General features: G+C 37.4%; 1 protein-coding gene across 1 annotated transcript; it reads right to left on the bottom strand.

Annotated features, from left to right (window-relative positions):
• Window positions 1-18,128: 18,128 nt before the first annotated feature.
• Window positions 18,129-19,790, bottom strand: LOC129003355 (uncharacterized). Its single transcript, XM_054431646.1, has one exon. It carries the CDS (start codon window positions 19,788-19,790, stop codon window positions 18,129-18,131), a length of 1,662 nt encoding a protein of 553 aa, XP_054287621.1.
• Window positions 19,791-25,732: the final 5,942 nt, after the last annotated feature.

Below are 25,732 nucleotides of genomic sequence, written 5' to 3'. Positions count from 1 at the left end.
ACATTGTACTATGCAACGCTGCAATCGATTTAACAAAAATACCGTCTGATTACACTAAAAGTAAGTACTTCTAAAAGGATCTTTCACTAGTGTCAGATACGAAATATTTAAACAAAATTAAATCTGTAAAAAAGTGCAGAATTTGCCATAGAACTCTGGTCGCCTGAACTAGGTTTGCTGAAGTGGGGTTATTTATATCTTTGACCATTTTGACACTCTACATGTGTGGGAGGTTCGCTGCATATTATATTATTAAAGTGATACAGGCAAATTTGTAGTCATCGATTAAGATTATTTACGTTTCGTGACACCGCCAGTTTTCCCCCCAATGATAGGTCCTAGGACCCAATATTTTATTTCGGGATAAGTTATTGGTACCTCTATGTCTAGCCAGAAGTAATTTGAAAAACAATTCCTGACTAGATCTTAACTATAATCAATAGCGTTAGTGATAAAATAAGAAATTATTATTATATGGCCCGAAACACCATCTGTTCAAATTCATATATATATACAGGGTGAGTTTTAATTGTCCCCCCCGCAACTTTTTTCTACATTTTTTCAAATATCAATCCCAGACCACTTCCAAACATTGTTGGGTAGTAAGTACTTCATTTTGACAAGGTGGTCATTTCCGGACGCCATCTTGGATCCGCCATATTGGATGCAAAATATTTTTTTCAAATGTAAAGGTGGGGTTGTGACCCATTATTTCGAACTAGATTTTTACCCTGATTACAATGCCGCAAACCGTTTTTAAAAATCTTGATTCATTCTAAAGTTATGAGGCCTTTTTAAAACTTTATTTTTAGCCCATTTTAACGTTGTGCATTTACAAACTAAGACCATAATCTCAAAATAGTGCTAGATAAAGATAAGTATACACTACCAGTTATTGTAAACCTATTTTCACTTATTTATGACTGATGTAATTTTTCGGCCGCCATCTTGGATCCGCCATTTTGAAATGGGATAAATTATTTTAAATATGAAGGGTGTGTTGTGACCCATCATTTTGAACTACTTTTTTAAGCTAAACTCAATGCCGCAATCCATTTTTTGTTATCAAGTTTTGTTTATGAAACATTGCAATATTTTTGTTAAAAATGTGTATATTTCAAAATCAAAATATGAAAATGAAAAATTGACCATGGAATTGAGTTCAACTTAAAAAAGTAGTCCGAAATGATGGGTCACAACCCCCCTTTTATATTTAAAATAATTTATCACATTTCAAAATGGCGGATCCAAGATGGCGGCCGAAAAAAATACATCATTCATAACCAAGTAGAAATAGGTTGGCAATGACTGGTAGTGTACACTTATCTTTATCTAGCACTATTTTGAGATTATGATCTTAGTTTGTACAAGCACAATGTTAAAATCGGCTAAAAATAAAGTTTTAAAAAGGCCTCATAACTTTAGAATGAATCAATATTTTTTTAAACGGTTTGCGGCATTGTAATCAGGGTAAAAATCTAGTTCGTAATAATGGGTCACAACTCCACCTTTACATTTGAAAAAAATATTTTGCATCCAATATGGCGGATCCAAGATGGCGGCCGGAAATTACCACCTTGTCAAAATGAAGTACTTACTACCCAACAATGTTTGGAAGTGGTCTGAGATTGATATTTGAAAAAATGTAGAAAAAAGTTGCGGGGGGGGACAATTAAAACTCACCCTGTATATATATTTATATTTGTCCGTTAGCACGATAAATCAAGCAAAAATGATCCAATTTTGATGAAATTTTGTATAAAAGTGTAAACCTAAGTTTATTCGATCGAGTTCGTGAACCAGCACTATGAGTTCGTGATCGGACTATGAAAACGGGGTGTTATGGGGTAAAAATAGATTCTTCCCATTTTGACCCTAAAAACACAAAGTTTCACAATTTCGTTCCAAACCATTTAATAGAGCTTAAAAAAACCAAATAATTTAGTATATTGAAGCGTTATTGTGCGCCTAATGGTTTCGAAGAAAATTCCAAAAAAGTGTAAATTTAAAATTCCCATGTTATTCTTATGGAGAATAAGTTAACCGTTGTAGTTTGCTTGTTTATGAACACATTTTGATAAAATTTGAAAAATATATTAATTTCTTACTGGTGGCATTTTAGTTTAAATCCAATCAGGCTAATTGAAATTTTCTTAGTCTGCAGGTATGCTGCGGCGGGGGTATTAAAATGTCTAGCAAAATAAAAACGTTGAAAAATAAATATTGTGATGTTTTTTAGGTCATTATAATGCATTTTCTTGTAAACACTATTTAAATTAATGTTTATTCTTTTTATATTGAGTTTAGCTTGTAAATCACACAACGGATCTATTACGAGGATTGATGCCATTTTCTGCATCACCACTTTTGAAATTATTAATCATTAAGCCTAAGAAGTTTTAACATAATGTTTGTTTCCAGTTAGACCAACGTTAGAAGAAGACGGCAACCTCGACCTAAGTCCACCAAATCAACCTTATATAGCCTTAGAACTTATGTCAAACCTAGCACATTGTGATTACATTAATACTGTTATCTCCGTAAAATATGGACAGAATTGGAAAAAGACAATGTTTTACATTGACTATCGGGTACTAGCAACGTTTAAGAAGAAAGATATACTTTCCAAGGGGTTGGATGGAACTCCAATTTATTACAAGATATCCGGAAAGAGGTGTGACTCTTTGGAAGTAAGCTATTTAACGTCAAGTAAAAGCTGCGACACTGTGGAAATAGAAAAGCAAGACGTATACAAAAAAAAGTTCTTCGGACTCTTTACTAAAAAGACCTGGATTTGGAAAATCCTTGGAAAAAAACCATGTAATTTGAACGATCCTGAAAATTTCTCGGTGTATGGTTGGTCCAGATGAGTTATAGCAAACATGTATAATGCAGTTTTTGGTAATGAATGGAAAGATGTAATAAATGATTCGCTACTATGTATTTTGATAATCATTAAACAACCTTGTAAGAACCCTACCTGTGCTCCTCAGGAGAGCGTGTACCAAGAATTCTAAAATATGTAACTAGTGTTTAAAACAGCTACTTTTACCAATAAAATTGGAATGTTACTCATTTTAAAATTACCATTAACACATTTAGCGCCATGTGTATTAAAAATGATACACATGTGTCATCTCAACGGGACCATGTGTATAATTTGTGATACACAAGCAACCCAATGGTTGAGGCCTTTATGAAACTAAAAAACAATGTTGTTAGAGGCCAATCACAAATTATTTCCAGTACAATACAGCAACAAATTATATAGGCCTGCAACCCAAAACCTATTATTTTTTATCGTTTCAAGCATGTTTTTGTTGTGTGTGCAAAAGTAATACATTCGGCAATTCTAAATTTTGTTAATAACCAAAAGAGAAATTTTACACTATATTTTTAATCAACACCACTAAATTACATATTTGAACATGTTCACTATAAGGCAGTTGCGTGCAGACTGAGGCAGAGCAAAAAATGAACTCATAAAACAAGAACAATACTGTCTGGCAGATAAGGAAAACGAATATAGATAAAACCAACAATAATGGCATGCATTGGAAATACCACTACCCAGCCAGTTTATTCATTACTTTTATCTATAGTTTATTCTGATATTATATTTAAAACTCTACAGTAGTTATTAGTGCTTCACTCATCGTATTATCCAAATCTTTACTTGGACTAAAAATTGACTTACTTATTGTATTTGTTAGTTCAAGAAACCAAGTTTTGCCAGTATCAAAATCCATAATCTCATCCCTACTATCTCATGGCCTACTCTCACTAGTGTAGTGGTGGCAGAACCTCCCATCAACTATTGGACTCGCGACCGGTACAATCCTATATCGGCATACGAGTCGCATATGACATGTAACGTGTTACTTTGAGCTCTGAGCTTTGACTTTTATTGACTTGTCTCTTCATCTGTTGATTTGTCAATTTTAATTTTAACTGAATTGTGGAACCTGAGTTATTGTAGTTTGACTAAAAACATCATTTACTTCGTTGCACATAAAAGCATTTTGGTTAGAAAGCGTCTTTTAATTGTTTCACACTACAGTACGTCCATAAAGCAATATTGATATTTGTGCATTAAAGAAAAAACAATAAACCACCTTTATGGCTGTTTTCACACTGCACGACACTACACTAATATACTTGCCCGAAGTTTCTTTTATACCTTTCGCATGACATACAAGTACTGCGTTTTGAATGTGGAAGGCTGGACAGAAATACCAAACAGAAAAATATACAAGGCATTTACTTTATTTTTACAAGTAGCTTGAAGAAAATTATATGTTAATCGGAAGTGAAAAACTGATGGGCTTAGAATCTGTTTTGTTTAAAAGTAAATATTTAAACATATGCCATAACCATTGGCCAGGGAAAGATTTTTTACACTCGCCAATAATTCATTTCGGATAATTACAGAGTTATTGAAATTCACTTGGTCTGCAGGTTTGCTGCAGCGGGGGTTTATGATTTTTCTAATAATAGTTTCACAACTTATTGAAGGGGATGGACTGCAGACAGCTAGAATTTTTGCAACAACATTAATACTGCCACATTGAAGACATATACTTAATATAAATACACTTACTATGTTTTTACCGTAGTACCAACACAATAAAAAGGAAAAACCATGATGTTATTTTTTGGTGGGAATTTCCATGCTATAACGCTCCCTAACAAACTGTAATGTTAGTTTAGCCAAGCGCATCTCATAACGCAGCATGAGCTTGCCCCTGATTGTTTGTGAATATAACATGAGATGATGATGAAGAGTTTCAAACTGTTCACGTGAGCTAATGTTATGCCAAAGTTACTTGAATTTGTGTCTAGCCAGTGGAGACTAAATACGAGGGTTTTCATTTCAGTCCATTGCCTTTAAACTCTTAAAAATATTGCAGTGAAGTTAGAACCTTTTAAAAGGCTAATACAGGGTGAATAAAAAGTCAAGACCCCCCCTCTAATATTTTTCCAAGTAAATATACAGAGATATACTTTTGGTGGTCGAGCAATCTTAGCAGGAAGTTTCATTTTATTATTTTGAAATTTTTGAGTGTCCCCCCAAAAGGGGGGCAACTCAAATATTTTAAATGTAAACCCCCTTCAAGTGACACTCCATTTTGAAGTGGTTACAAAAAATTAAAGAATTGTGAAAACTAGAGGTCGCTATCTCTTCTCTATCCAAAATGGTAGCCCGTCAAATGTTGTGGAAAATCAACGGTAAAATTGTTAATATTGCCTGTCATTTTGGATAGATAAGAGATAGCGAGCTCCGGTTTTCACCATTCTTTAAGTTTGTTTAAACACTTCAAAATGAGGCGTCACTTGATAGGGGTTTCTATTGAAACATTTTTAGTTGTCCCCCGAACCCCCCCTTTTGGGGGACACTCAAAATTTTTAAATGTAAATCCCCTTCAAGTGACACCTCATTTTGAAGTGTTTACAAAAACTTAAAGAATGGTGAAAACCAGAGCTTGCTATCTCTTCTCTATCCAAAATGGCAGCCAATATTAACATTTTTACCGTTGATTTTCCACAACATTTGACGGGCTACCATTTTGGATAGAGAAGAGATAGTGAGCTCCGGTTTTCACCACTCTTTAAGTTTTTGTAAACACTTTAAAATGAGGTGTCACTTGAAGGGGGTTTACATTTAAAATATTTGAGTTGCCCCCCAAATCCCCCTTTTGGGGGGACACTCAAAAATTTCAAAATGATAAAATGAAACTTCCTGCTAAGATTGCTCGACCACCAAAAGCATATCTCTGTATATTTACTTGGAAAAATATTAGAGGGGGGGTCTTGACTTTTTATTCACCCTGTATGTTATTTTAGTTGGTTATTAAGGCTTACAGTTATTAATTTTTTACCACCTTATAAAAAAATAATCTATAGTATGTCAAGTTTAAGGATTTTAACTTCTGTGAAATTATGACCTACTAAAATTATTTAACTCGCTACTTTTTGTTAGACAGCTTTCTTTTTAAGCTTAAATGTAGTGATGATGATTTTCTTGCTTGCACATCATTAAACGTACAAACTTTGTAGAAGAATAAACTTGTTTTATATTTTTACGAAAATAGCGCATTGCTAGACTACTACTATTCAGACTGGACTCAAACTTCGCCGGATTATTGTCGTCTGTTGCCAACTGATATGTACTGTATTTGGTTTATGTTTATGTACCTTACATTTGATAGCATTTATGTAAAGCAATAAAACAATAAAACCACCTGATGATGGTTCCATGTTGGATCCGAAACATGGTGCTTCTGCAGATATTTAAATTTAATCAGGTATTTAAACTTGTTTAAATTTTTATTCGGCAATCCGGAGGCTAACATCTACAATGCAGCCCAATTAGATTATGCAACTGGCGACAACTTTAACACGGGGATTGAATGTTTAGTTCCTTAAATTGTCAAAGGTTGTACCCAACGGTTATTTCTGTATAATTAGATTTATGGGTGTGTTTTATCTTTTTGAAACATCACGAGTGTCATTTGACGCAGAAGCAATACGTGACTACAATATGAAGTCGATCTGACATTTTGTGAAATGCTGAAACATCAACATTGAATCTTGATGTTGAAGAAATATCGTCGATCACAAATTATATTACACTAGTTAGTTTAGTATGACAGTTTCTTACTGGAAATTTTACAGTGCTCTTAAAATATTTACCATAACATTTTCCCCTTGCTTTAGGATAGAGCCCAAGATAAACCTTATACAGTAGGAGGCCAAATTAAACCTAATTAATCACTCTGTACATCACTCTTAAAATGTAATATATTTTACATAAATAAATTATAATGTTATTTTAAAAGATTGTAAAACGAGTTTTTAATATTTAGACAACATTAACCAAAAAAATAATCTTCCTAGTAATAAATTGGTAGTTCTATACTTTAAAATATTTATATTATTTATAAATTTAAATCTTCTTTTCGAGAACTGGAATCTTTGATACTAAAATAAAATAAAATAAAGTAATATTTGTTTGTACAAAAATTGATTATTTCCTTTTTAACAAATTTCGCATATTGGGAATAATATAAGTTATTACCGTAGGTCTCATGACAAGACACACACACACACACACACACACACACATCCCCGGTTACAAATCATTGTCGGGACACCTGTATAAAACACAGTTGTCGGGGCTTTTGAACCAAACAGCATTATGTACCCACTGCTGTTCGTACATTAACTACGTAAAAGTAGATTTTCTTTACACTCCATTTTAATGTCAAAAAAACTTAAAACTGACTGTCGGGATGTCCCGACAAACATACAAGTGTGTTAATAGCCCCGACAATAGTAAAAGTGTGTTTGTCTGGCCGACAAACATATAAATCAAGAACTTGACACTTTCTGTGTGAACCAACTGCAGATGAGTCATTCCAACGTTGCCACATCGCCTGGTTTCTTAGAGCCAAGGCTACGCACCCCCCGCGCGCTTTCATGAGTGGACTGCCGGCCTCACGTTGCATTCTATTTCGCAACGCAACGTTTACGATCAACCCCCTCCCCCAACGTCCTTGTATACGTCATAGACGTGTTTTTGCTTAACGCTTATCGACATGCAGCATCTTTGATTGCTGTCTATATTATGTTAGGGAAAAATTTATGTTTAAAATCGTTCTGTATGTATGTCATTTTATACATGTACAGGGTGTCCCGTAATTAAACAGCAAAACTCCTTGAAATTGTTTTATGTGTCAAAACAAGGTGAAAATCAAGAAATTTTTTTTTCCAAAATCGCTTTGTTGGCCAGATATCTACTATTTTGTATTTGTTTTTAAACATTTGTAGCTTTGGCTTTCTTAACCGATGTTTATGAAACTTGGTATGTACGTTAAGGTAAACAAGACCAGTCTGAGATAAAAACAATCATCTTGATTCGACGAAAAATTATAAAATGGCGGTCATTTTAATTTTTAAAACTTGAATTACTCGAAAATGGCAAATTGTATGAAAAGATGTAATGAATACTTATATTTAGCATTATTAATTTCCTATCAAACAATACCAAGTTCAAAAATTTGGAATAAGAAATGGCTTAAATATAAAGATTTTTACTGGTAAAATGGGACCAACAGGAATATTTTAGCCTTTTTAACCCAATAAAAGTATCCTTGGCATTTTTCATAAAATTTTCAGTTTTTGAGTTATTTAAGTTTTAAAAATTAAAATAGCCACCATGTTGAAATTTTGAGTTGAATCAAGATGATTTGTTTTTCTAACACTAGTCTTGTTTACCTTAAAGTAAATACCAAGTTTCATAAAGATCGGTTAAAAAACGTCAAAGAAAACAAATGTTTAAAAAATACAAAATGGCGTAAAGGCCTATCTGGTTAACGAAGTGATTTTGGGATGGATGTTATTCTTTATTTTCGACTTATTTTGACCCATAGAACCATTTCCCGGAGTTTTGCTGTTTACTTACGGGACATTCTGTATACAAGGTATCCACTGACCGGAAAACTTTGAAAAACATTATGCGCAAATTTGTGTTTCAACAGGGAATTTTCAAATTCGTGATTTGCCACATGAATTCCGTTCTTGAGCAAACTCGTAGCTGCAGTAAATGTCGCCGCTATTGTTACATATTTTATGTTCTTATCTTCTTTTATCTTTGATCTTCTTTTTGTCTATCGCAATCGTTTACAACTTTTACGTATCCTACGTAACCGTGGAAAAGAAACACCGACGCTGTTGGCATCAGCTTTTGTGTTTTCTATTGTGATCTATATCGGTGTAAACCAATGAAAACGTCGTTGCTGTTATTTTGGTATTGGTCTTTGTGTATATTGATGTCGTTTGTACGTAACTGCTGGAAACGCCACACCTGTTATGGTATCGGCGTTTGTCCTTGGAATCGTGAAGAAAATGTCACTTTGACGTCGCTGTTGACTGTTGTTGATACTGGGTTTTGTGTTGTCTATCGCGAACGTTCCAGTAGTAGTCATTTTGTACGTTCTAGGACAGAGGAGGGAGGAGTGTAGACCACGTGGGTTGAGGTAGGTAACCTCACTTTGCCTAACCTAACCTAACCTTACAGGCAGAGACTGATCCTCTGATTTGGACGACTTTACAGAAACGACAACAACTTTTGAATCTCATTTTATATAGGACCACCAATAGGTTCTCAACTGCACAAAAATGGCGCCGATTGCATCATTCGGTGCTCATGTTTTCACTAGAGGATTTGTATGAAGATGCAGTATTTCGATCTCAATGTATACTGACACGCCATTTGAAACTCACGTTCTAGGACAGAGGAGGGAGGAGTGTAGACCACGTGGGTTGAGGTAGGTCGGGAAGGGAGGTGTGTCCATGACGTCACATGTAAACAGAGGATGATCTTACAGACAGAGACTGATCCTCTGATTTGGATGACAATTTTTTTGTGTGTAGATATAAAGAACGTTAAATCAGTTCTCATTTGGTATACTTGTCGTATAATAGGATCTCACGGCTGAGATCGAAAACGACAACAGCTTTTGAATCTCATTTTATATAGGACCACCAATAGGTTCTCAACTGCACAAAAATGACGCCGATTGCAACGTTAAATCAGTTCTCATTTGGTATACTTGTCGTATAATAGGATCTCACGGTTGAGATCGAAAACGACAACAGCTTTTGAATCTCATTTTATATAGGACCACCAATAGGTTCTCAACTGCACAAAAATGGCGTCGATTGCATCATTCGGTGCTCATGTTTTCACTAGAGGATTTGTATGAAGATGTAGTATTTCGATCTCAATGTATACTGACACGCCATTTGAAACTCATTGTTTTCATGTTGATTTTTACGTGTCTTCTGAGTGACTCAGCACGTGGTTCCGACCACGCCAATCCTTCGGAGGCGAAAAAATATTTTTTTGTGTTTTTCAGTTATTTTGCGTATTTTATTTCTGTTATATTAGTTTATTGTTGTAAACTCGATCTGACCATGGCTTTTGGGTATCAAAGCAAGTTTTTCATTGACACCGTTGTTGTAGTTTCTAATCATGACGTCTGTCAAAACGTTGTTGTACCTGCATGGGAGATACAATTTTCTTAGATTGCCACAAGGGTCTTCTTCGACAGTAGCAGTTACCGAGGGACCGTATCTCGTCACGACTCGCTGCAACTCCACTATTCTGTAGGGATGCTCATGTCGCAGCTCTTCGATTTTAGTGTATTTGGGTGCTTGGCACGCGTTAAGTAAATCTACCAATTGTGCCATGTCTCTCACTTATATAAATGTGCAGTTACATCACCTTGATTATGTTCCTTGATATGTCGTAGGCAAACGCGTTTTCAGAGACTACGATGACATATGCGGTAGTGCCTGAATCGGCTGATGGTGATGCGATTGCGTTTGTGAAATCGAATTCTATTTGAATGTCACTTCTAGAACGGTCTGTATTCATCGGATGAAGATGTGTGTCGACAACACACAGTGGGTAGTGTGAAATAAACTCGCTTGGGTCAATGATCATTGAGCTGTCATCGAAATTCACCTTACGATATCTCATGAATTGCTCGTAAATCACTCTCCAACGTCCCTCGAGGATTGCAGCGTTTTGTAGTTCTTGAGGGTAACGTTGACCATTTATTTTAACTGCAAAGTTTTTTATATTTTCGCTGTCAAATTGCGCTGGGTTCTTTTTCTGATCATTCGTGCGGTTAGTTTGAAAGCACATGATTACGAATCTAGGGTTGTATACGTTTCTATAAACGTTTGTAATGTCGAATGTGTACGTAGATCCGAACACACCCTTTTTGTCAATACATTGCCACTGATAATAGTTGTAGACCAACTCGTCTTTTTCACTAAGTTTTGTTAGACCATCGATTAGTTGGATTTTGCTAGTTGATGTATATTCCACTATGGGAACTCTGAGAACGAAGGAAGTGATTTTCACTTTGCCATCCTCAGGTTCGGTAGCTGCGGTACCGGTTCCTTTCCAATGGTATAGAGCATCGTTATCTTCAGCTCTTGTGAATACAATCTCGAATCCACCTTTGTACATGGGGTATCGCATGTGGTCAAAGAACCCTAACCCGAGATGCGCTAAGGTTCCAATTGCTTCGAACTTGCCACCACCAAGCGAGTATCTTGATGCGAACCCACAGTTTTGCAAAGCGGGTTTCATCGATTGAGGATAGTTTAGAATACTTTTGATAGTGCTTGTAATTCCCGGATGATCGACCACATCGATTGTTGTGTTGTGTTTTTTCAGTTCGATTCTTGTAAATAGGTATGGTATGAAATTGTCAATAAGGGCTATAGTGGCAGTCGCATCATATGCTTTACCATCGGATTTTTTTACTACCTCACCGCAGATGTGATATTGAATTGCCGAGTCGTAAAACGTGTCTCCGTGATCGAGTTTGAAGATTGTGTAATTGTTTGGTGTGTTGAAATTCAACTCGGATATCGGCATAACAGCTCGGTACTCGCTTTTCACCACTCCGGTGGAGAAACGTTCGTACAGTGCTTCCATTGTCTACAATAACTTAATAACACACAAGAAAAAAAAGTATAAGCTAATTATTTTTATTTATTTTTTTAACTACATGTTATATATAGACTTACTCATCGAACTCCTCTTCCATGTAAGCTTTGTGATCATCCAAAAACTGTTGTGAAACGATCTGGAATTTTTTAATGTATTCCCAATCGACTTTGTTTGCGTAGTCGTGTATGAACGACTCGGAAAGTATTTGGTGCTTGCTGACAGCAAACCACGCATGCTCAAAGTTTGGTGCCATCTCACGAAGAAAGCTCTCACTGAATTTTTGCCTCTTCAGAATAGGACCCCAGTCAACACGATGAAAGTAAATACGTAGCATATCGATGGAGAAATCATAGTGAATTGACAACAGGTCCCAGTTGAGGTACCTATCGAACTTCATAACGAGCTCGTCGGTGAGTACACCGTTCGGTGCCTTCGGTTCGCGGGACAAGATTCGCCAAGCGTTGTCCATGCTGTTCACTTATATATACCCATTTTTTCTACAGGGATATGAACACGCGGATGTACCTAAACCCATCCCTAGTTTACGTTTCAACCACATCGCACCCGTGGTCGCGAGGGCTACGCTCCTCTCGTTAAGGTCCGCGTCGCTAGACGTCACTCTATCCCACGCCGCTTTCTGTAACGCTTTATCTGCGACCCATCTGTCTTCGGGCTTCCGGTGGTCTCTGTACCATATGTCGTGCTGTTTACACGCATCGTCTAAAGGATTCACACCCTTGTCACCACGACCTAATCGTTCAGCGAGCTTCGTGCCTGGACCGCAGAAGTTGTACGTATCGAATTTCCAGTTACGCGGGGCGTGTAGTTCTACAGGTAATTTGTTGATGATGTCGTTCAACAATCCCGAGCCTTCTATCGCGCGTTCAGGCAAGGCTGACAAACATCGTACTACGTATTTGACCCCGTTCGGTTGGTCAATCAGTTCTTGCATACGGTCGGATATGAATTTAACAACAGATAGTTTTTCGTTGTGAAAGTTGTTTTTGCCTGCAACCTCCTCTGCGTAAATAAAATTCAGACGGTTGATGAGCTCGTTGAGGTCTTTGATGTAGCGATATTCAACCGGACCGTCATGGTAGCGTTTTAAACCGGATCCCGTCAATAGATCCCTCTCCATATCTTGTTCAATCGGATCGGTCGGTTTGATAACTTCGTCCCAAATAGGTTTTATCATTTTCCGCCATTTTTGTCCTGAACTAGATTTTGGACGTCGTGTAGTAGGATCATTTTTCTGGAAGATAGAGTTTGTCATCAAAAGCATATCTTTATATGTCTGCCAATCGTTTGATGTGTATTCATTAGACTGCACAAACCCTTTCTTCGTTAAAAGTTTCCAAAGTCCTTCAGTACCTTTAAATCGTTTGTTGTTTACAATAATGTCATCATAATCAAACCCAATCGGTTCAGAACCGATTTTTAGTTGCTCATCTATCTCATCGAAATAAATACCGAATTGAGAGTCACTAGCTCGTGGTAGATATTTAGCCCCGACCACTCCAAGATTAACGACCTTGGTATCCATCAACTGTTTTATTGATTTATCTGCAACTACTTCCATTTTTTCATCTTCATCATCATCGTATTGAGTGGAACCGATATAACCAACTCGGTCTGGTGTACTAGAGACTGATGGTCTAAAGTTGCGTTTCATTAGCTGGTTGTATTTTTGTTTTTTCAGCATTTCTTTTGTTTTTTTCTCCAGTACCTCATCCTTTTCTTTTTTCTCTTTAATCGCTTTGGTGATAGCCTCGTACTTTTTCTCCCTTACACGTTGTTCCTCCATTTCCCTAACATGTATTTCTCCAAACTGGTTTTGCAGAGTGGTTTGCAGTTGCTCCAGCTGTCTAGCTTTTTCAACTGTCAGAGGTTCATCTCGCGTTTTACTTGTTACTCGTGTTGGGGGTTTTGTGATGTCTTGTATTGCATGTGTATTGGGATGGGAGTTTGTAATCTCCTCCAGTTTCTTAGCTCGTTCTTTCTTTTCCTCCTGTTCCGCTGTCCGAAATTTTTTGACGAGATTCTTTTCTAGAGTCTCAAGTCGCTTAGCTTCTTTTGTATCCATTGTGCACTTAGTAACACATAAACACGACGTAAGATTCACATCGTTATTCCAACATGTACATGTGAAACGTTTATTGATTGTAGAAACGCTCTTTACATAAATATGACGTTTATTTAGTGTAGAAACGCTTTCGATAAAAATATAACGTTTATTTAACGCAGAAACGCTCTTTAATTTGAAATATCGTTTTTTAGCATAAACACTATCATTTAGTGTAAATACGCTCTTACGTATAAAATATCGTTAATGTAACAAAATACACGTATTTGATGCAAACATGTTTTTATTAGGGATATAGCGTTTCCTTAAACATACATCTATATTTACCTAGATGCGTTTTTTTAGTAGTGTCTATTGACATAAAACCGTGAGGTTCCGCCCAACACTTTTTACACATGCCTACAAACTCTTGGTATATCATATCGGATCCAACGAAGTCGTTGTATATCTTTTGTGTATAGTGTTTGTTCTGTGTGAATATACACAAAAGATTAACGTTATTCCTTATTACTTGCATGTCTACCCGCCCGTAGCTCTGACTCAAATAAATGCAAGATACCTGTTTATGACGCCCTCGTATGAAATAGTCTTTTATTTTTGTTTGTTCTTCTAAAAGACAATCGTCAAACACCACCAAAGAATTGGACTTACATTCGTCTAGAGGTATCAAGTCACTGCAGTTTGAGTAAAAGTATGCAATAGTTGTGCCGAGTGCGTGCTCTACTTTTTCATAGTGTTTACGTAGCTGTGTGTATGCTGGCTGATCAATGGATCGGCTGAACACATAAAGGTTTTTGAACTTTACACCCTTAACGTTATAGATAAAATTGAGCAATAGGTTTGTTTTTCCACACCCTGATGAACCGACTATAAGACATCTTAATGGGTGAGGTAATAGATTATTTATGGATCCTTCTTCGATGCAGTAAACATTGATATCCAATTTAGGACTTATATAAATCTAAAACTATTACACATTCAACGTTTTCGTTTTGAAGCAAGCGATTGTTTTGATCTCGGAGAGTGATGTCGATTCGGTTGATCGTTTGTAAGCCATTCCTCAGAGGAACGTACAACTTCTCCGTTGGCACTTCATATATCTTGTAGCCATGTGCTACATTCAGGAAGAACGTGTACAACAGTTCTGCTTCCACATGCTTGTGTCTGTTCTCATCGTGGTTGATGTAACTGTGCTCTACGATGTTGCAGTGTACCTCTATGGCGTCTACAGCCCTGAAATTGGGTGCGTTTGGCGCAACCAGAAGCGTATTGGCATCGTAAAACGATTCCTGCTCGGTTAATGGTTTCTCTCCAGGACTTGAGAATCCGAGGAATGAAGCCGCCTTTTCGTCGAGATAAAATTTCAATGGACTTGTTATTGCAATACGATCATTTTCCCTTTTGATTGAAAATTGGTTGGTAGGTACGTTAAGTTTCAGTGCAGTAATATATTCGTTGATTTTTTCATTTAGTTTTTCAATAGTCCAATATCCCCTTGAGATCGTAAATGGCGTCGAGATCAGATAAATATCGCTGTCCCAAAAATATATGTTACACGTTGTTTATGTAGTTCTCCGACATAAAGCTAACGAGAGCTAGTCGGCACTTGCTACCATCACTGAGGCGGATAGGGTGCTCTGGATGGAATGTCATTTGGCATCCTTTGCCCCGGATTTTCACTAGCGGCATCTTTGTCACTTATATCATAACCATTTTGTGCTCTCTTTAAATTTATAATGTCATCATGTATATTAACCAATATCGTGTTAAGGTTTGTCTGGAATGTAACCAGTTTTTCATTTAACTCGTTTAGTTCTTTCCTTACGATCACGTCATAAAGATCTTTTGATCTGCTGACTTTTCCTATTCTTCGATGTCCGTTTAAATTCACCACCTCAGGGTTCAAAACATCGAATGTTTTTGTTAGTCTATCCACCGTTGATTTGACAGTATCTAATTGATATTTGTTTACAACATCATGTTTATCAATTGCATTGGAGACGCTAACCAAACGTTTGCTTTTAAAACCAATGAAATTATCCTTGATGTTCATCGTAGATTCTATTTTACCAAGTCTATTGTTTAATGCTACATGGCTCGAATCGTCGTTAGGTGTTCTCATCATTTTCTTCATTTCCGAAAGACCTGATTTGACAAGATCTCTAATTTCAGACTTTGTTTGTGATTCGATTTGTTGACGAATTGAGCTTTGGTAGTCCACCTCGTCCCCGAATCTATTGAACACGAATCTTCCGCTGCCACCACCAACTCCATACATATTTATCATCCCGTATAGCTCTAATGATATCATCCGCAGTTCAGGTGGCTTCGGATGCTGTTTTTGGTCTGCATGGTTTCAACTATGTGAGTCGGGGAGCGAGCTGGCGTAGTGGTTAGAGCGCGGGACTTCAGTCCCTGAGGTCCCGGGTTCGATCCCCGCCAAGTCACCAATGGATTTTATCTAAGTGATAATGCCGCAACCCCTAGGTCTAGCCTGAAGTAATGTGAAAAACAATCCCAGGCTCGTGCCTAGCGTCCTTAGGACAAAAAAAAAAAAAAAAAAAAAAAAAAAAAAAAAAAAAAAAAAAAAAAATGATATCATCCCAAGGCTCATCACTAGAGTTTCGTCGTAAAACCTCCAAACACAAATGACCACAGATAGGTGGATCATTATACTCTTGAACAGCAATGTCATTATAGAAGAGATCGTTTGAACCTAAATAGTCTATTAGTTCTAGTGGTGGGGGTGCGTTTCCAAACGAATCGAAATAGAAATTTTTGTTTTTGTCTTTAACATAACAAGTCCAATGGGTTCCAGAAGAATCGATATTACCCAGATTCAAGATTCCACATTCAAACTCCATAGGGGCTTCGGGTAATATCTGTCTCAAAAACACTCCTCGAAAGCCACGGATGCCTAATTGGTTAGCATAAAGCTCTATTTCTCCCCGTGACATAGGTTCAAACGATCTTACGGGTTTTTTAAAAGAGAGTCCAGCTTGTTGTTGATGTATCGCTTAAGGCCGGCTCCCTTGGGGTCTTTTTCAATTATTGAATCTAGCTCGTTATCGATCAGGTTTTTCAACCACGGCACGAATCGGTTCTTGAGAATCGGTGCCACCTGATGTCGTATCAATGGAGATATGAAACGTTTTCCATATGGCACCTTTGATTCAACCATTTCCAACATCTCTTTCAAAAGACCACCCTCTTTGTTTTTCAAAAGCTGGTCGTAGCTCACAGCCAGACGTAGACCGGTTTTGTTCCGGATAGCTTTTTCAACAGCCTTGTGTTGTGCTTCGTTAAGCAGTATATGATCCGCTCCACGTGAGAGGCTATCATTAGTTAAACCAATTATAGCAGTTCTACGCTTCTTAAACGCGATGCGTAGCTTACGCTTCTGACCGTCGGACAAGTGAATTCTGTGTCTGTGCAGTTCACTCATTTTTAAGTCTTTCCCACTTATATAAGAGCCAATGGAAATCTACTGTATGAAATGCAAAAGGAAAACCACGTCTCAAGACAGTGGGGAGTATGTCAAAACCGTTAACAACAAATGGCGTTTAAATACGACATGCAATATTTGCGGTCAGCGTAAAGGCGCCTTCGTCAAAGTTCCTAAGCCCAGTATGGCCGCCAAGGAAGTACATAGACCAGTGATCAAGCACTTTCCTCGACGACGTATTGTTACCCTAGGTATAGACGATCTGTGGGCCGCAGATCTGGTTGTCATGAGAAAGTATGCCAGTGAAAATGATGGCTATAATTATATGTTGAATGTGATTGATACCTTTTCAAAATTCGCCTGGTCAGAGCTGTTGATGACCAAACGGGGTGCAGAAGTAGCGGAATCGTTTATGCTCATATTGAAGCGAGCAATTGACGTCAACGGTCACACCGCTCCCAGACTGTTACACACCGATAAGGGCAAAGAATTTCTTAACCGTGATTTTAAGTCAGTTTTGCAATCGTACAACATAAAAATGTATCATACTGAAAATGAGGAAAAGAGTGCAATCATTGAGAGGTTCAATCGTACGTTGAATGAAAAAATGAAGGTTATATTCGAGACTCGAAATTATTTTCGGTGGTTAGACATAGTTCAAGACTTGTTACATCAGTACAACAATAGTGTCCATCGTACAATTTGTATGAAACCTGCAGAGGTTACTAAGGCGGACGTACCTAGATTGCTTGAGAGGTTCTCCAATATTCCTCATACACCTAGAAAAATAAAATTTCAACTAGGAGACAGAGTGAGGATTGTGGCAAAAAAAGATACGTTTGCCGATAAATACAGTCGCAATTGGACTAGAGAGATATTTACCATATCCAAAGTGCAAGACACCTTTCCAATAACCTATAGAATCAAAGATAAAAGTGGTGAAGAAATAATTGGATCTTTTTATGAGAAAGAGCTACAAAAAACCTTGTGCACACCAGGGCAATAAATAACAACAGTGTAAAACACGAAAAAAATATATTTTACAGGAATAGTTTTTTTTACATTTTTTATGTACATTCAGTAGGAATTCTTCTATGTCCCCAGGGTAGCGTCCTTATTCCGTCTCGAAGAACACACCGTTTGTCGTCCTTTGGCGAAAGTGATTTCTTGAATTGTGTCATACTATAAACATCGTGCAGGTGGCTTCGGATGCTGTTGATTTGTCTGTACACATCTTCGAGAGTCTTCAAACATCTGCGATAGTCATCTATTGTGATTTCATTTTCCACCACTGATTTCTTGATTCCTTTAGCCTTTTTAGATGTTTTTATACAATTCAAACCTTCCTCTACGTCAGTAGCATACATTTTTGACTTCAGACCAACGTATTCAACCATGATCAGACCTTCCAGCTCATCTTTCATTTTTCCGAGAACCTTTTTGTTTACTCGAGGCATACCAAAAGGGTTGGAGCTTTGATATGCACTCGTGTCGAACTCGTCAATCATTTCTTTCATGTCCATGTACCAGTCTTCTGTATATATGATGTAAATCAGTGAGTCGGTATCAGTATAGGTGAGTATGACTCGATCACCATATCTGCTCTTCATCACTTGATAGTGGAAACGGTATATAAGGGTTTTCGACACATCTAGAATAGCCGCCCCCACGTAAATCGGTTTGTTGAAAAGAAGTGATGTTTTGGTCATGTGCACAGCTGCAAGATGGTCCGTAAATATTTTCCTACTCTTGAATGTAGGTTTGGCAATGAATTTATCCGCCTGTCGTTCGTCGGTTACCAGACGAACGTCCACTCTATTCCGAAGGTTTTCCATAGTTTTCCCAAATACCGCGTTATTCATAAGCTTGTAGAAGTCAATTTCGAATTTATTTTTTGCTTTGGTCCTCATGTTAGTGTTTAAATCGATGTATGGTTTCATCCACGGTTTTTGAGAAAACTCAAGAACCCGATGTATATTTTTTAGTTTCATTCCGAGGTTGAGATACTGTTTTAAATTTCTGTAGTGTACAACGTATCTAGATCGGTCGTACAAAGTGGTGACCAGTTTGGATATTTTTGACCCAGGTGGAATCATGTGGTGAGGTGCGAGTGGAAAGTCTGCATGGTGGTCATGAATTTCTTCGGGATACTCGAGGTCAACTTCGAGAATGTAGCCGGTGGCCGCGTCATCACTGATGTCTAAAACATTTATTTCAGTATCTTTTCGCCATCTAAAGTCACCGAATGGCATCGCCTGCGACATAGCCCAAGCATATAGGTTATTCGCATCTAAGTACACCAGGTAGCTAGGTTCTTTGTTCTCATCGAAGCCTTGACTCATGTACTTGTTTTTGGCTCGAGCTTGTCTCAAGCAACACTGCGAAACACCTCCACGAATTCCTTTTTCAACCATTAGAATCATATCGAGGTCGGTTAGTAACTGGAGCTCTACATCAGTGAGTTTCAGCATCGCCGACCAGGCTAATCCGGGAGCTGTGAAGTACCATGCTGGATCGAGACTATATGTTTGAAGGCAAACGTCTCTGAAGTTGTCCATAACGTCTGCCAACTGGAGGACGTCAATCTTGTTGTAAAACAATGTGTACTCTCTCATATCTTTGATGTTGAACTCATTCCAAACCTTTTGAGCATGCTCATAATCTGATTCTGATACATCACACTTATTTAATTTGTTTTTGAAATCATGAAGTTCCGGCAGAGTTGTCATATCATATTTTGTTATGTTATCCATAGGGATAAACTCCTTTTCTTGTTACCAACTCTATCTGTGATGATCTGACAAATCTCTTTGTATGCTCCAACTGATCTGTAGTTAAATTGTTAATCAATTAGTCTAAACTTGCACTTAAAAACTTAAAAGAGTCCAAGAATCTCAGTTCCAACCCTCCCCTAACTTGAACGGTGAATGATATATATCGCTCATCATTTTGGGGAATCACTTTGAGTTTCTCACCTTGTCGTCCTATTTCTTTGATGAACTGATGTATGTCATAGCCAGAAAGGTTGTGCAAGAAAACAGGAATAAATTTGGGCTTAGTAAACAATAAGTTACATTTGGAATGGGCAGGGCCTCGATACAAACCGGTGAGGTGGTCGTGATCCCTCACTTTGTCGGTTTCATTGAGAGGTTCCTGGCAGATGTGACAGGTTACCGCTTCTTTATGTCTACGTATCTCTTCTTCCTCCAGTGGTTTCATTGGAATGATCTTTTCGTAGATTTGTTTTATCTCTACGGCCTCCTTTTTCAACACCTCGACAAACTTTCGTCCAGCATCTTCCCCGAAATATGTCGTTGGAGGCTTTTCACTGCCAGAGATATAGTAACAGAAACTTATAGCTTCGTGTTTCTGATAGCTGTATGTGTACGATCTCTTAGCACCGTTTTCATCAACTCCCGATGGTTCACAAGTAGAAATCGGGAGGAGCATGCTCTCCAGATCAGCATAAATGACATAAGGAACTTTCATTGATTTATTGTGTTCCGTAAATCTTATTTTGTCATTTTTTCCAGCGGTAGGGAGCTTTATTTTTAAGGGATCATGTCTAGAGCAGTCCTCCATGTGTGTCTTCAAATTGTCTTCGTTATGAAAGTGTTGAAGACAACGTCTGCATATATAGCATTTTCTATTGTGTTTTGTAGCTTGACTGTGAACTAAACGAGATAGGTTTTTGATTAGACAGTAGTGTGAGTTCGTTCCATCTTTAACCAACAACAGGTCTACATGCACGGGCTTTTCTTCATCTGTTACACACAAGGGAAAAACATCACTATTTTCTTCAAGACCGTATACATTGATCGATAATCCTGCACGCTTTTCGAATTTTTTTACATCAGTCAGTTTGACTGGAAAATCTATCCCATCAAATAACTCAAGAAATCCATCAACATAAGCAGTGTAGCTTTCGATCCGCTCCGGGTGTACCTTTGGAGGGTGGAGTGCTGCTAGACAACACCACATGAAACAACGCTGATCATTGTTTTTTATGTTTACAACAGCACGTTTCAAGCGAATTTTTTCTGGCAGGGCTATGTAACTAGACCCTTTCAAAGGCTTAAGTCGGTTGATATGTAAAAGAAGACATTCAATCGTTTTCATGTTCCAATTGGAGCCTTTGTGATTAAAACTTTCCATCTCAGTCAATAGTTTTTGTTTTGCCTCATTTAACAAATCTGATAGATTAGAATCTTCGTAAATGATGATGTTTTTCGTTTTGAATTCAAAATCAGATTCGACTTTTTCCGTAATCCCTTTAGCGAACTTTGCCTTAAGGATAAGTTGGATTTTCAATGAAGTTCCCTCATCACGAACCTTTTCAATTATAAGTTTTTTGGAATCTTCGATAAAAGTTTCAACACTTTTGTAACCATTTACTTTGACATTATTGATCTCAAACGTCTTCATTCGACCTCTGAACGCCGTTTTAGATTGGATGATTTCAAGATTAGGTGGTGGCGGAGGCTTACGTGGGACTTGCACTATGATGGATGGCCGAACTATGATGGATGGCTGAACTATGACGGATGGTCGGTTTAGTTGCTGTTTTTGTATCCACGCCGCTTGGTGAGCTCCACTCCCAGTATGACGGGCCCAGTTTTTCCTAGTAATACTGAGGTGACATACATCACAGAACTTTAATGTTTTTGTATCGGCTCTCCTGACAGGTAGAACCTGCACGACATCCGAAACATCTTCTTCCTGCTCTTGAATGTCCATCATCTCACTAGCACCTTGTAGTTGTTCCGAAATATCCAACTCACTATGTTGGGCTCGACGACGCTTCGGTGATATAGGACAGGTCTCGTTATCGCTGTCGTTGTCAGTAGGAAACGACCGCTTGGTAGCACTTTGAACAACCGGTGACACATGATGTTCTCCGTCAGAGACCGAGGCAACATCCAAGCGGTGTTCTTCCCTAGCACCTTGTTGTTCCTCAATATCGTCTTTATAACATTGGAACCAACGACGCTTCGGTGGTGTAGGAAGGCTGTCGTCATCACTCTCGTTGTCACTAGGAAACGATCGCTTCGTAGCACTGACACTAGCCATCACCGCAAATCCTCGTCACACTTATAAATGGTTGAAAACTTACTTTTCACGCACTACACAATTTCAAAGACTCGAAAAATAGCACCTCTCACAACCACCTCTCAGAGAAGACTGACGCAAGACCGCGCGGGCTGTTGCACAATCGTCGAAACACATGACCATATATGGTAATGTTCTCGAACGTTCCAAGATGATCACGTGACCTATCACGTGGCATTTCCTTTTATGGTAATGTTTCTAGAACATTCCATGATCACATGATCCAAAGACAAGTGACGTCACTAAACACGGAACGACTCAACTCAGAAGACACGTAAAAATCAACATGAAAACAATGAGTTTCAAATGGCGTGTCAGTATACATTGAGATCGAAATACTGCATCTTCATACAAATCCTCTAGTGAAAACATGAGCACCGAATGATGCAATCGACGCCATTTTTGTGCAGTTAAACCTATTGGTGGTCCTATATAAAATGAGATTCAAAAGCTGTTGTCGTTTTCGATCTCAACCGTGAGATCCTATTATACGACAAGTATACCAAATGAGAACTGATTTAACGTTGCAATCGGCGTCATTTTTGTGCAGTTGAGAACCTATTGGTGGTCCTATATAAAATGAGATTCAAAAGCTATTGTCGTTTTCGATCTCAGCCGTGAGATCCTATTATACGACAAGTATACCAAATGAGAACTGATTTAACGTTCTTTATATCTACACAAAAAAAAATTGTCATCAAAATCAGAGGATCAGTCTCTGTCTGTAAGATCATCCTCTGTTTACATGTGACGTCATGGACACACCTCCCTTCCCGACCTACCTCAACCCACGTGGTCTACACTCCTCCCTCCTCTGTCCTAGAACGTGAGTTTCAAATGGCGTGTCAGTATACATTGAGATCGAAATACTGCATCTTCATACAAATCCTCTAGTGAAAACATGAGCACCGAATGATGCAATCGGCGCCATTTTTGTGCAGTTGAGAACCTATTGGTGGTCCTATATAAAATGAGATTCAAAAGTTGTTGTCGTTTCTGTAAAGTCGTCCAAATCAGAGGATCAGTCTCTGCCTGTAAGGTTAGGTTAGGTTAGGCAAAGTGAGGTTACCTACCTCAACCCACGTGGTCTACACTCCTCCCTCCTCTGTCCTAGAACGTACAAAATGACTACTACTCGTTCCTAACGATTGCTTGCGCTGGGAACAATTGCGGAAAACGCCAAGACTGCTAAATTTTATTGGTATCAATCGAAAAAAAAATTTAATACGTGGTCCTTATGGGTTGTCATGCTGATGATGAAATAACCACAAAATACATAAACAGAAAATCAAAACTAATGGTAGAAATTACAATCGCATGTTTATTGGGTGAAAATAGAGAAGTCTGTAGATTATTTAATTTTAGTCTATTTTTCGGACGACCACTCTATATATATATATACTGTGTGTTTAAAATGTCCCGGAACTGTGTAATGCATTTTTTTAAATATTTTTTTAATGTTATGTTTACTTTTTAGTGCTTTTTAGTGCCCATCAGGAGTCAGACAAAATTCACAATGCCACAAACCCAATCCAAACGGACAATAGAGTAAAAAATTACAGCTGTTCAAAGATTCCTGTGATTTATGCGCCCGCTAGAAGCCGGAAGAAAGTCATTATGAAAGCATAGGTCAATGCACATAAGCTTGAAGTTCTTTATTAGTAGAATACAGTTCCGCAATTATTTTGGGCTCAAAATTACAGCTTGGTAAAAAATGACAGTCGGGCAAAGATAAAAAATGTCCTGTATTTGAGCAAGACAACAGTCCTTTAGCTTATTTAAATTACCAAATTGCAGTATACAGTAGACCCGTCTTACTCGACCCTAATGGGACTGGACTAAGTCGGATAACGCAAAAGGTTGGTTTAAACGGGCAATCCCATTATTTCGAAGTTGTAATTACATTATTATTTATAAAGTAAACTACACTTACCTCCTTTGTTTGAATTGATAGAAAAATCACAAATAAACACAAAACACGGTTAAGTCAAATACTTTAAGTGGTATAAATTATTCTTGTAGGCAAGAGTCAATAGAAAAAGCTTATTTTAATAACTTTGGTATTCTAGGCTAATATTAATTTATGATTTAGAAATCTATCGTAATACTGTACAGAACTTATTGTCGAAATTGAAGAAACTAGACACCATTTTGTTACGACACATAGGATGATTTATGGCCTCTCACTGGAGGCTCCAGTCACAGAAACTATCTTGACCTTGGAGTTGTTAGCCTTCATCCCCTGCCCTCCATACAAGTTGCATTTTTCGTTTACTCTAGCGATCAGTTAATTAGCTATAAAAGTTGTAACACACTCTATGATTTTACCGCACAGATAACAAATCAGATGTGCTTGTGCTTGATGGCAAACTGGCAACATGCAATATTTTTGGGATGAATACCAAAAAAACTATTCTTATGCACATCCTCTGGAGATAAGCGTGGGAGCGGAAATCCCTGAGATTCCTGGAAAGTGGTGGTTGAACCGAACTGTTCACGAAGCAAGGTTGGTTAAAAAACTGTAATATTTTACAATCAAGGGCGGATAATCCGTTACGGTTAATGCGATGTTGGTTAAGAGGGGTTGACTCTATTAGTGAATAGACATGCCTCATTTAACTATTAACAAAATAAATAAGTAATAAAAAAGTTATAATAGAATATATATAGGCCGATAATTGTTGCCTACTACTCTAAGTTTCATAATGTGAATTGTAAAAAATGTGTGGGAAGAATTTAAAAACTCATCATAAAAAATTCAGCCATTCAAATGTATGAAACTAGCTATTTTTTTTTTAATAAATGACCTTTTCATTATATGACCAAATCAGTCATAAAACCACTCAGAGTTCATTTTCCTACCCTACTACTGGATATTGAAGATTTAAATAATAAAATAAGATAAACTTGTTGCCTTGTTTACACAGGTAACGCACAACAAGGTAACAAATTTATTCTATTATTATTATTTATTTTATTATTTATTATTATTTAAAGCTTCAATATCCGGTAGTAGGGAAATTAACTCTGGTCAATTTGCGAGCAAATAAAATATTCCTACGATTACAAAAACTTAAAGTTAAAGTTACTGAACACTATCGAGAACATCAAATTTAACAAACTATGCCTGAAGAACAAAGTTGTGCCTAACTGCGTTAAAGTGACCATTAACAATAACTCAAAATCAGCACAAATTGCAAATTCAAAAGCAGAGACATTATGGATTACAGGAGAAATATATAATCACTTTATGGCAAAAAAGACATGATTAATCAGGAACTATATAGAACACCTACTTATCTAGCCAACATGTTAGGTCCTGAGAACACAATAGGTCTAATAGAAAATATTAATGACAAATTGAATAATATAATCAGCAAGAAAAAACAAAGTCAGAAGAACAAATTAACAAAGATTATCGACAAATACAACAAATTTAACACTAACAACAATACTGAATGCAAACCTGAGTTTTTCCCAAAACTTTTAAACAAAACTGGCATATTATTTGAAGACAAAGAGACTAACCTTCTGAATAAAGGACTTAACCATTGTCTGCCAC

Source organism: Macrosteles quadrilineatus, unplaced genomic scaffold (assembly GCF_028750875.1).
Source record: "Macrosteles quadrilineatus isolate MER2022 unplaced genomic scaffold, UCM_ALF_1.0 Scaffold_9__3_contigs__length_116548681, whole genome shotgun sequence".
NCBI classification, from domain to species: Eukaryota; Metazoa; Arthropoda; class Insecta; order Hemiptera; family Cicadellidae; genus Macrosteles; species Macrosteles quadrilineatus.
Note: the sequence above shows the minus strand (reverse complement) of the source record. Positions and strands in the feature narration are given on the sequence as shown.